This window comes from Theropithecus gelada, chromosome 17, assembly GCF_003255815.1.
Source record: "Theropithecus gelada isolate Dixy chromosome 17, Tgel_1.0, whole genome shotgun sequence".
In the NCBI taxonomy this organism is placed as follows: domain Eukaryota; kingdom Metazoa; phylum Chordata; class Mammalia; order Primates; family Cercopithecidae; genus Theropithecus; species Theropithecus gelada.
The window spans coordinates 70,062,957-70,075,666 of NC_037685.1; the positions used below are offsets into that span (position 1 = coordinate 70,062,957).

A 12,710-nucleotide genomic window follows, 5' to 3' on the forward strand; every position below is an offset into this window, starting at 1 on the left:
AAAAAAAAAAAAAAAAAAAAAAAAAAGCACTATGGTTGTGGGCCTTTTTTTTTTTTTTTTTAAGACAGAGTATCACTCTCTCGACCAGGATAGAGTGCAGTGGCATGATCTTGGATCACTGCAACCTCCACCTCCCAGGTTCAAGCGATTCTCGTGTCTCCACCTCCCAAGTAGCTGGGACAACAGGCATGTGCCACCATGCCTGGCTAATTTTTTTGTGTGTGTATATTTTTAGTAGGGACAGGGTTTCACCATGTTGGCCAGGCTGGTCTCAAACTCCTGACCTCTGGTGATCCACCTGCCTCAGCCTCCCAAAGTGCTGGGATTACCGGCATGAGCCACTGTGCCTGACCAGTTGGGGACCATTTTTTAAAATAGCAAAATCACCAATGAAAAGCACAAAAATATAGAAAATGTGGCACTAAAAAAAAAACCGTGAAAAGGATACTTCTTTACAGCATGAGAGCTGAAACAAGAAAGCACAAAGTGTCAGGTGATTAGAATTTTTTGATGCCCCTCTGCACGTGTCTGAGAATGATCACAAAAGTACCACATGTATTAATTTGGGGGCTAGCACAAATTTTCATGAGTGGAGCAATTTGTAAATATGGAGTCCAGGAATAATGAAAATCAACCATATATTAGTCTTTTGCATAGTGGATGAATAGGAATTTCAGTCTTTGGAAACTTGTGTGCAAATACCCATTATATACCCACATTATATACCTGGGGTGGGTATATATGTAACCATATCATGTCCTCAGGAAACAAAATTACACATAATAATGTGGATTGTGATATTGTTGGCTTGTAAGGTGAACATTGATATATTTGTCAGCATCCATCTCCACCTCCATATAGTCTGGCCATTTCTTATCTGTCTACAGAAGAATATTGAGTAGAGTATGAAATAATCCATACTTGATCTCAATTCAGTGTAGTTTGTGTGACAGTTTCTAAGATATCATAGCTCCATTTATTCTTTTGTGTTTGTACATGCCTATCCTAAAAATGGCCCAAAAGATCGCTACAAGCCGTGTGTGTCCAAAGGAAACCAACATGTGTCGTGGTGCTGTGCCTGTCTCCCTCTACCTCCTGGGTCTTTGTCATGCCACTCTTCTTTTTTTTTTTTTTTTTTTTTTTTTTTGAGATGGTGTCTTGCTCTGTTGCCCAATCTGGATTGCAGTGGCGTGATCTTGGCTCACTGCAACCTCCACCTCCCAAGTTCAAGCAATTCTCCTGTCTCAACTTCTTGAGTAGCTGGGATTACACACCTGCCACCAAGCCCGGCTAACTTTTGTATTTTTAGTAGAGACAGGGTTTCACCATGCTGTTCAGGCTCTCAAACTCCCGACCTCAGGTGATCTGCCTTCCTAGGCCTCCCAAGGTGCTGGGGTTACAAGTGCCAGCCACCACACCTGGCCCCATTCCTCTTTCTCTACATTTCTCTACCAAATCTCCGTATTTCTTTGTGGATCTGACCGCTGTGCTGTGCTGCCTCATTTTCAGAATGTGTTAGGCAATGGAAATGGTGAGGAGGGAGTGTTCAGAATGAAGGGAGAAAACGATATAACAATTATCATAAGCAGCAATTCTTGAATACCTTACTATTGGACTAATCAATATTGAAATTATTAAATAGTCTAAAGCTTGTCATCCCTCAGTGCCTGAGTCACCTCTGGATGATCCAGGGCGGGCTGCAGATGTATCTTGACCTCGCCTTCTTTGTCTCTAATATCCAATCTCTTAAATAGGAGGAGAAGGAAATAAATATTGAGTAAATGCCCTGAGTGCCTACCACATTGAATTCTTTGAAGTTCCTTTTTTTTCCACCGGATTTCTTATCTCTCTTCTTATACCTAATCTTCCAGGAACGCCTTCCCCTCCATCTCTCTAAATGTCTAAATACCACCCTGTACTTAAGCCCCCATTTAAACACTATCTCTTCCATGAATTTGTCTTTGATCCCCACGGGCTACAGTAATCCCTCACTCTTGTGAACTCCCACAGCTCATTATCAGTGCCTCTCACAGCATTTGCCAGGCTCTAGTTTGTGCACATTATCTAGGTGCCTGTGCCATCTCCTGCAGTTGAATGCCAGCCCCTGGGGGCAGGGTAAGAGCCAAGTCGGCTTCAGCTGTGCACCAGGTGGTTTTCAACAAAGAGTGAAGTCAGTCTGACTTTAGGGGCCAGAGAACAGGATTCCACAAGCTCAGGGAGATTCCCCTGTGGAAGATTCTAAGGCAATGCAAAGTTCAGGAGAAGATCATCCTATCACAGAAATGGCAATGAAATTAATCCCTTATTTTAACTTTGATTTTAGATTTGCACCATAATTACTAGCATTGATTCGGATGGTAGCTGCGTGGTTGCTAATCACTGTCCTTACTGTCTAAGAGAACAAGACTTCTTAAAAATCTGCTTAAAAATCAAATTATCTTCCCAGTGCAGTGGCTTGCACCTATAGTCCCAACTACCCAGGGGCCTGAGGTAGGAGGATCACTTGAGCCCAGGAGTTTGAGGCTGCAGAGAGCTGTGATAGCATCACTGCCCCCGAGCCTGGTCAGCAGAATGAGACCGTGTCTCTAAAACAATAACGAAAATCAAATGATCTAATTTCCCCAGTAAAGTAGGTAATAGTAGTATTATCTTAACCTTTTCTCATATAAATATCTATATCTATTGCTGATTTAAAGGACTACATCCAGCTTTTAAAAATTTCTATATAGTTGATTTTCAGTTCAGCTTTGAGCTGAGCTTTATTCTGGGCAAATGAGATTTTACCAAGCTAGAAATTACCAACAATATTTTCTATTTGTAACGATTCTCCAAGAAGAAATTTGTTGTCAAAGCTAAATGGACATGTCCCCTTTATCAAATACAAGTCAAAATTGTGGCACTAGTTTCATATTATTGAAGATGAAATGCTTTGTCTTTAGAGAGATCAGGCAGCCCTGAGCTTTTAGGGAGGGCTAATTGGAGTTTGGTATTCTTTGTTATTCTAAAAAAAAGAAAAACTACTGAGTTGGAATTGAAGAAAATGAAGAAATCTGAAGACCAGCTGGGTAAGTTCAAAAGAGGTCTTTTCATCAAAACCTTAATGGCTTTGGTGTCAGGATTTGAAGACAGGGCATTTGGGAGTGTGGTTATCAGCTGTCAGGCACTTGTTGTGTGGATTTATGACATGAGTCATGGACTTTAATTTTTTTCAAATGAGGTGCTGAGACTAGCTCCTTGTGCATCATAAATGACAGAATCTATTTTAGAAAGGCAACGAATTTTGTTTAAGTAAAAATTTGTCAGTTTTTAACATTATTTAACTTCATCTATAATTTCACATTCAGTAAGCTGTAGCTTTTGTTTAAGCGTCAACATTTATTATTTCCATTAATTGAGGTTTTAGAGGAGTTTACGTGATACGTAACAAATTAGTCAATAAAGTATGTTTCTATTCTTTCAATAAAATACAGAGTTCAATTATACAAGGTCACAGTTTTAGTAAAGGGAGTTACAATAAGTTACAGCTGGGTTCCTCGAATCTCTATATCCCTCCTGCATAAGAAGTGAGTACCTAAACTTTTATGAATTCTGAAACCAAATCTGATTCACATGTGTAAGGTTCAGAAGAGTTATGTAGTATTTCATTCCATTCAGGGTTAGGCTTTATAGACTTCATATTTTCTAGTTAAATATCTATTTATATGCTCTGGTTTAAAGTCCCAGTTTTAGTGGGAATTCTAAATTTTCTATAATAGTTACTTTGGACCATCTCCCTTTCTTACAAATCAAAGCTTCTTTTTATTTTTTCTGCGTTGTATTTTGAAATAAAATCTCAAGGTGGTGGTTGTACATATGAAATACTAGCAAACTGTTCAGCTATGTGTCATTCAAAACCTCTGATTAACCAGCAACCTGGCACCTTTGTCCTTTCAGAACATAGGCACAAACCTGGAAATAATTTTTACAGATGTTTAAGTAGAGACGAAATTAGGTATCTCTAAAACCATCCACAAAGGGAATGGAAGGGTTAAATAGCCCATTAGTCATCAATAATCCCTGAAAGTGTCATTTAGAGAAACACAAATTCCAATAATTCACATTTATGTATCACTTAAAGTCTTTCAAGAAATATGCAACATTTTAGAAAGGGTGTCATTAAACCAATTACTGTTTTTTAAATAAAAAGATTCAATAATGAAAGAGATATGTTACATTTACATAGAAAATTTATATTGCTCAATAAATGAAGGACCACAGAACTTTCAACCCAGACATTAGAGTTTCTAATTGATGCAATAGGCATTTTTCTAACAATAAGTAAAATGAGCTACCTGACCTCCTGGATCACGTGTTGCAGTGGGAGAACACAGCAAATAACCAAAAAAAAAAAAAAAAAGAAAGTAAATATATATAGGATATAAGATTTTGGAAAGTACTGTAGAGAAAAATTAATCACAATAAAGGGGTAGAGAGTGCTGGAGTTTGCATTAGGCTTGCTGTTTTATAAAAACTGAAGAGAGAAGCCCTCAGTGACTCGATACTCTTAAAATGTGCCATATTTAGAAGAGAATTGGTATTTTCTGGAATATCTCAGGAAAGGGTTAGAATCAAATCTTAAAATTAGCTAAGAATTGTTAAAATGTAGAGGAATAGGGATTCCCAGGAAGAGTAGGAAAACTGAGGATGTCCTGAGCAGAAGACATAGCACATACAAAAACAGCCACCTTTGTCCAGAAAAGAGTGAGAGGTTGGATGTGAGACGCTGGATATTTCTCTTTAGGGGGAAGTGATGGGATGTGAAGACATGGGTGTTAGAATGGACAAGAAAAGGCTTGGGAGAGCATGACAAGAAGTTTGGAATGAAACCTAGTCTTGCTGGGACCGCAATTTAAAGTGGACAGGAGTGTGGCATAAAGGTGTTTTCATCTAATAATTTGTTTTGAAATCAGAGCTGGTTTATGTACTAATTTAGTCAATTGCATATTATTCTATCTTTTCTATTACTTTCTAGATGATGTTCCAAGTAATGGAACATAAGCACAATAATTCTTAAAAATATTTTTAAAAACAATGAGAACAAGTATTGGCAACAACGAAAGAATGGGTACTCTCAATTCCTGATGTAAATTAGTGCAATTTAGTACAATTAGTAAACTCATACAATTAAATATGAAAGGATACCCACTAAAGTGCACAACTATACAGAGTAATCAATAAGAGAACAGCTGCAGAATCACAAAGAGATGAGAGGGCTGGAGCAGCTGCAGCTGCTTCACACAGGAGGGGGATAGAGCAGCGATAAGGAGTGGGAAGTGTCAGCCAAGGAAGAATACCAGTCCTCATGTTAGGCAAGAGGACAGGGGTGAGGGAAAGAGTGAGGGTGGCACATCCCAGGAGCTGCAAGAATCTTGGCTTGATCTCCAAATGGGCAGATTAGAGCGCAAGGGGAACAATCAGGGTAGGTCAGGATGAACCTGGAAATCTGCAAAGTCCACTTGGGCCGGTCGCGGTGGCTCAAGCCTGTAATCCCAGCACTTTGGGAGGCTTAGGTGGGCAGATCACGAGGTCAGGAGATCGAGACCATCCTGGCGAACACGGTGAAACTCCGTCTCTACTAAAAAATACAAAAACTAGCCGGGCGAGGTGGCGGGCGCCTGTAGTCCCAGCTACTCGGGAGGCTGAGGCAGGAGAATGGCGTGAACCTGGGAGGCGGAGCTTGCAGTGAGCTGAGATCCGGCCACTGCACTCCAGCCTGGGCGACAGAGCAAGACTCCGTCTCAAAAAAAAACAAACAGAAAAGTCCACTTGATATGGGCAAAACTGTAGGCAAGACGCGGGGCAAAAGAGAAATGAGCACAGGTGGGTGTCAGGCAGACGAATAGTAGTCCAGCAGTGGGCCTGCAGGGTGGGCTTGGGCATGCGTGGTGTGGCAGGGCAGAGTGAGCTTGCATTTGTTGAATGATACTATTGACCTCAGAGTACTGTGTGTGTATATGGGTTATCTGAGCCAATCGTCGAAGAAATCACAGGTGCTAATTAGCATCACCCTCACTTGACTCTCCAGAAAAGAAAACAGAGAGATCTAGAGAAGTAACTTGGTCAGAGTCAGACTGCAGCTAGAAGTGATGTGGGTGGGCCTTGGACTCCAGTTCTGAGGACCCTCCTAGCCCATGGCCTCTCCTCTCCAGAACAGCACTCAGGGTGCGGCAGACGTTAGGCGTAGTAATTTTCATCAGGGCAAAATGTGGAATGAGTTGCCTTGTTAAACTGACAAACTTACACAAAATTCCGGCTCTCTAGTCTTTTTTTTTTTTTTTTTTGAGACAGAGTTTCACTCTTGTTGCCCAGGCTAGAGCGCAATAGTGAGATCTCGGTTCACCCAACCTCCGCCTCCCGGGTACAAGCGATTCTCCTGCCTCAGCCTCCCAAGCAGCTGGGATTACAGGCATGCACCACCATGCCTGGCTAGTTTCGCATTTTTAGTAGAGACGGGGTTTCTCCATGTTGGTCAGGCTGGTCTCGAACTCTCTACCTCAGGTGATCTACCCACCTCAGCCTCCCAAAGTGCTGGGATTACAGGCGTGAGCCACCATGCCCGGCCCCAATCTCTTTATATTTTATAGTTGATAAATTAACTAAAAATAGGAAAGTCCATAATCCCATCATTTAAAACACCAAGCAGCTACACCTGTGTCATGCCTCATTTTACAAAGCTACGATCACAGCATCAGTACAATTTGTTGTGGTGTTTTTAAGTGTTTTTGGTGTTCCAATAATATTTATTGTTTAAGAGTTGAATAACATTTTATTGATTTGATATACTATAAGATGGTTTTTAAGGTTTGGGGTTATTATAGAAAATATTGCAATGACTAGTTCCTTGCAAATACATTTCTGCTTCTTTTAAAGCAAAAATCCCACAGAAGGACCTACAAGATTGAATGATATAACCATCTTTTGCCCCTTGCACACATTGGCACATAGCTGTCCAAAAGGCTTGTGCTAATTTGAAAGTCAAACAACAGTAAACAAGAAACAATTTCCCTACATAATCTCAGTTGTACGGGGTATTCTCTTTAATCTTTAGTACACGTTACGTTGATAGCTGAAAGTAGCTGCAGTTTTTATTTTTTAAAAGTTCGAGCAAAGATGTACATATTTCCATGTCTTCACTCATTCAACGTTTTCCCTTGTGTAGATTTTTTTTGGCATCTATTAAAGTTTTGAGATTTTCCTCTTTCATTTCCTTTTCTGTAGTGAAGCTCTTTGTGAACTGCAAAGAGAAGAAACTAGAATGAAAATTGTGCCTCTAGCTGTGTTTGTTACTTGGGCTTTTTTTTTTTTTTTTCCACAGCCACTTTCAGAAAGACTTAAAAGGTATTACTGATGCCTTTGTTTGTAAACCTCACCTTACTCTGAAATAATTGGTGTAGATCAAAAGAAGTAGAGGGATGCGTGCAGAGTGATCGATCAGCTGATAACCATTTTTCCTTTCATTTAGCCAACATAGTCGCTTTCACATTAGAGAGATCACACACAAGGTTTATTTTCTCCTGATAGGCAGCCAGCTCCATTTTGGTGGGAAGATGGGAGGGGAAAACCTTATCTTCAGAGTGGAATGGCAATCAATGAAAAGCACTGTCTGTTTGCTCTAAGGAATGGAGTGGAATATAGCGGGGAAGGGAGGCGGAGAAGGGATATTTGTTTTTCCTTAGGTGGTTATAATTAAAACCTTCCACCCAATTGCTCCGTGAACCAGAAAAAGGTATTTGTGAAGTGTGTGTTTTTTTAGAACATCACAAAGGAGCCTTGCAGCCCTCTGATTAGAAAACTTGCTCTCCAGCGGCACCTTGTGGGAAGTGAGTTATCCTGCAAGTTGGATGTTTAGTTTTAGGATTAAACTGAATAGCCTCTGGTAGTTGTGCACTTCCTACCCGTTACCTACTTCCCCTCCTAAAACAGCAAGGAATTTGTGAAGAATTATGTCAGCGATAGAATTTATGTGTAACAGTCCCTAGACTGTAAGCTGTATTTCCAGGTACATATTCCAGGGTTGTGCATCAAACTAAGTAGCTGTATTGATTGTTAATGTTGCTTCATTAATCTGTGGAATTTTTAAGATCACTCATTCAAGAAAGCACTAATTTATGGCTTTAATTTTTTATTTTCAAGGTGGAAACAAGGTAACCAACCAGCATTTTCGTCTGAATTGGGCATGGATCTCCTTTGAAAAGGAATATTACCTGATCAATGAGGACTCCAAATTTCTAGATGTTGTTCTTAAACGTAGAGGCTACTTGGGAGAAACTTCTTTTATAAGTAAGTTTAATTTTTGGTTTCTGTCTCAAAATTTTATTTTTCTAGCAAACGTTTATAATTCTTCTACAGTGATTAAAATATCAGTTTAGTTCACTGATCTAGTTTTCAAGCTTAAAGATTTAAAAGTTATCTAACTGCTAAACAAACAAGCAACAGGTTTGTGTCAAGGTACTTATCTCTTCAACCCTTCTATATACATGTGATCTTTTTCTGATATAAAAATCGGCAGGAACAATAAGTTATGAAATAAAAATAAACGTCACTGGATCTTAGAATAAGCTTAGGCAAATCTGTAATTTACCCATAAGATAAAAGTCTTCTGAAACATGAGTGTCGTGTTCTCTCTTTGTAACCATCAGTAAATTGTTAAATACTAATCATTTTCCTCTGCTTTACTTCGTTTAAATAAAACTGAGAGTCAAAAGCAAACGAATGAAACCTTTTTTCAACTCCAAGTTCACATTTGATTTTCATAGAAGCATAAAATAAAGTTGGCAGTATATTGGTACTTTTAAGCAGCAATATGGTTGGCATAAAATATTTAATATGTTGATAAAAATGGCAGCACCTGAAGCAATCATATTGGTTTTGGTACCATATATTTTATAGACATCTAGGCCAATGGAATTTGCATGGGATAAAAAAAGATTTCTCCTGGCCAACACGGTGAAACCCCGTCTCTACTAAAAAAAAAAAAATACAAAAAACTAGCGGGGCGTGGTGACGGGCGCCTGTAGTCCCAGATTCTCGGGAGGCTGAGGCAGGAGAATGGCCTAAACCCGGGAGGCGGAGCTGGCAGTGCTCCAGCCTGGGCGACAGAGCCAGACTCGGTCTCAAAAAAAAAAAAAAAAAAAGAAGATTTCAATGAGTGAGATTATCAACTAAGGTAGGAATCTAGGAAAATGTTGGCAAAGTAAAAAGTTAGTAAACCTATACTTGTCTCCAAATGACTATCTTGAAATTTTACCGGGTCCATGAACTTAAAGAGCCTTAAACAGTAGACCTCTATGCACAGAAATACACATCCTGCCACCCCCAACATCCCTCCCCAACACCCACAACCCTGCTGTACTTTTGCTGCAGCCAACACCCCACCACTCTTTTTGATTTCCCCTGACATGTTTTGAATCTGAATATTAATTATCCCTCACTTTAAAAATTCTTTTTTTTTTTTCCTCTTAACTTTAGAAGACCGAGTTTTCACAAGACACTTTCCCTGTCTTTGAGGTTGCTCTGGCTGCAGGGGGAGCTGGTCTCCCCACAGCCTCACCCTCAGCCTCTGCTTCCATCTTAGGCATGAGCCTCCACCTGGCTGGCTTCTCATGCTTTGTATTTAGCCTAGGATATTCTGAGTGCTCTCAGTGCTCTCTCGTTTAGGGACACATTGTCCGCGCACATGTACACATCCTGTCTTATCATCAGGAACCAGTTGGTCTTAACTCTGCTTTGTACCTGAACATATAGCAAATAAATCATAGAGAAAATCATAACTAAAAAGCAGAGCACCTTACCAATTATTAAGAATAGGTTTATCTATTTTTTACCTGAGTTCCCACTCCTGGTGAGTTTATTTAATTTTTCACTCACAACAGGCCCCTGGATAGCACTGAGAAAGTTAACAATAGAAAAAGATTTCAAAAAACAATTATTTTTTGCATTTTTTTTTCTCCACTGCCTCTTTTTTCTTAAGCTGGATGCTAAAATGTCAAACAAGAGCTCTTTTTGTTGTATTTTTTTCAATGAACTATTATTTTCTACGAATGTGGGAATACCAGCAGTTCTACAAAGGCTCATAGGCTTTACTTGGTTCACTTCACATGGTTACTTAGTGACCTGGATGACAGAAAGTTGGGAAGCCTTCTGTGTGTGGCCCATATCCTCAGTCACTGAAGATGGTAACAGAATTCATGCTAGGACCTGGGGTGGAAATCAGATTAAAATGAAGGGTAGCCTCATACAAGTTCTACAGTGAATACATTGCTTGTAACTGTTCCCATACAACCTCTACTTTTATTTATGGACGTTTAGAATGACATCGATTGCATTATAGCAAAAGACAGAGTATCACTTGAGTACAGCTAAGAAATCATGAATTACAGGAAATTTGTAGATGTATATTCTCAAAGATTATTATTCATTTTATAACCACTAAAATCACTAATAAACTAAATGTATATTTATATTCCACATTAGTATTTGCATTTCAAAGCTCTTATTGCTACCAGTTATTGAGTATTTATTAAAGGCAAGGTACTTCATACGTACCTTAAGCACTTTATCTATCTCTTTTACACCCTGTATCAATTCTTTATTCCCTGACTCAACAAATGTTTTACTGAGTACTTATTATATACCAGGGACTTTGTTAGGTAGTGAACTATGAAGAAACAATGATAGCTAATGTTTACTGGGTTATTTGCTGGGCCTACTTCCCAATACCCTACCTAGGTCAACTCCATGAGAAGAGTACCATGAGATGAGAAAATAGAGGGGCTGTAATATGTCCAAAGTTAGCCAACTAGTAAGGGGCAGAGCTGAGACTTGGCAAAAGGCCCATGTTCTTAACCACTGCACCATAGTGCTTCATAAATCCTTCACTAAGATAAGTTAATAACTTGCCTGCAATCCCACAACTGTTTTGTGGCCGGGATGGGAAATAAAATCTATTCTCTCATTCCACAAATACCCTGTTTAACCACTTTGTTATTTTTCTATGTCAGAGGAAAAGATCCAATTGCAGTTTCATTTAATAACAAAAGTAAAAAAAATATAGGTGTTTTTAGCAGCAACAATTGGGATATGGTATTGTAACTCATTTAATATCAGATGGTATTGCAACTCATTTAATATTAGATGGCTTGACTATCATGTAGGAAGGAGGACTAGCTGGAACTAGCAGACATTCCTTGTATCATACTTACTCAATTTTTGTTTTTAACTCCCTTTTGAAACTCAAAAAAAAAAATAATAATGCATTGCTGATGAAAGAAAACAAAACAGAAAAGTGAGCAGTAGCTATCAGAGGCAGACTAACAGATTTTTGCTGGTCATGCCACTGGGGATAGATGGGTCAGTGAGCAGCATGTGTTTGGGAACCTCAGAGAGAATGATTCCTTTCATCAGCATCTTGGCAGTGAATTGTAGTGGATCCAAGAGGTGTTGACAACCAACTCTGCGTGCACGAGGAACCAGAGAGCTATCAGGAAGTCTACAGCATTCAGCAAGATACGCAGCCCTGCAATTCCTGGTTCTGTGCCCTTGTTTTCTCTTGCCATTACATAAATTGTATTTTACCTGCTACTGTAAAAGAAAAATATGATGCAATATTTATGTCAGTTATTTTTCTGAGATCTGCAAGACAGAAATATTTTTAATAAAATCTTTGTTTTCATCTTCATTTTAAGATTAAAACAGCAGTCACTGATATATTCCTATATATAGATACCTATTCAAATGACTCTTATATAAGCATTATGAAGGCAAGAGTTTCTGTCTGTTTTGTTCTCTGATACAGCCCCAGCACACAGAACAGAGGCTGGCATGGAATAAGAACTCAATGAATACTTGTGGTTGAATGGATCTTATTTAGTCCAGTTTCATTTCTAGTTTGAAAAACAAAATGAATTGTTTTTAAAAATATAATTTTTGATTAAATGCAAAATTTTCCAAATAACTTATTTTCAAGATTAAAAAACCTAGGTCACAAGACTTTATTTTTTCCTCTTTTGTTTATTTATTTATGTATTCATGTATTTTTAATTTTTGAAGCAGGGTCTCACTCACCCAGGCTGGAGCACAGTGGCATAATCACAACTCACTACAGTCTTGACCTCCTAGGGCTCAGGTGATCCTTCCACCTCAGCCTCCCCAGTAGCGAGGACTACAGGCATGTGCCACCACACCCAGCTAATTTTTGTCTTTTTTGTAGAGATGGGGTTTCACCATGTTTCCCAGGATGGTCTGGAACTCCTGGGCTCAAGTAATCCACCCACCTCGCCCTTCCAAACTGTTGGGATGACAATCCTGAGTCACCATGCCCAGCCTTATTTTTCCCTCTTTTATATCTGTCTGTCTTACCAACTTCTCTGAAAATGCCCAGGTTTAGAGAAATATATTTGAAAATTATTGTATTAACTTGACTCATTAAGAGGCTCTGGTTCTGTATTTAAGGATACAGAAGTCCAAGTACCATTGCCATTTTATAATTTTTCTATGACATTAAATGTTTTCACTGCTTTTGGATAATGTACCCTATAGTTTGAGTACCTGGCATGGTAATAATGAAGATCATCTTGCGATGTAGTTAGAGACCCAGAGATCCTTCAACCTTCCCAGCTAACTGAAATTGACCTTGAATGAACTACCAGAGTAAGCCAAGCATACTGCTCATA

At 39.1% G+C, this 12,710-nt stretch overlaps 1 protein-coding gene across 1 annotated transcript in view; it reads left to right on the plus strand.

The window, feature by feature from the left end:
- Positions 1 to 12,710, plus strand: part of FREM2 (FRAS1 related extracellular matrix protein 2) — a 178,280-nt gene that overhangs the window by 73,053 nt on the left and 92,517 nt on the right. Inside the window, exon 3 of the mRNA XM_025364577.1 lies at positions 8,173 to 8,319. Within this exon, the coding sequence (XP_025220362.1) occupies positions 8,173 to 8,319 (147 nt within the window). The remainder of the gene's footprint in view (positions 1 to 8,172; positions 8,320 to 12,710) is intronic.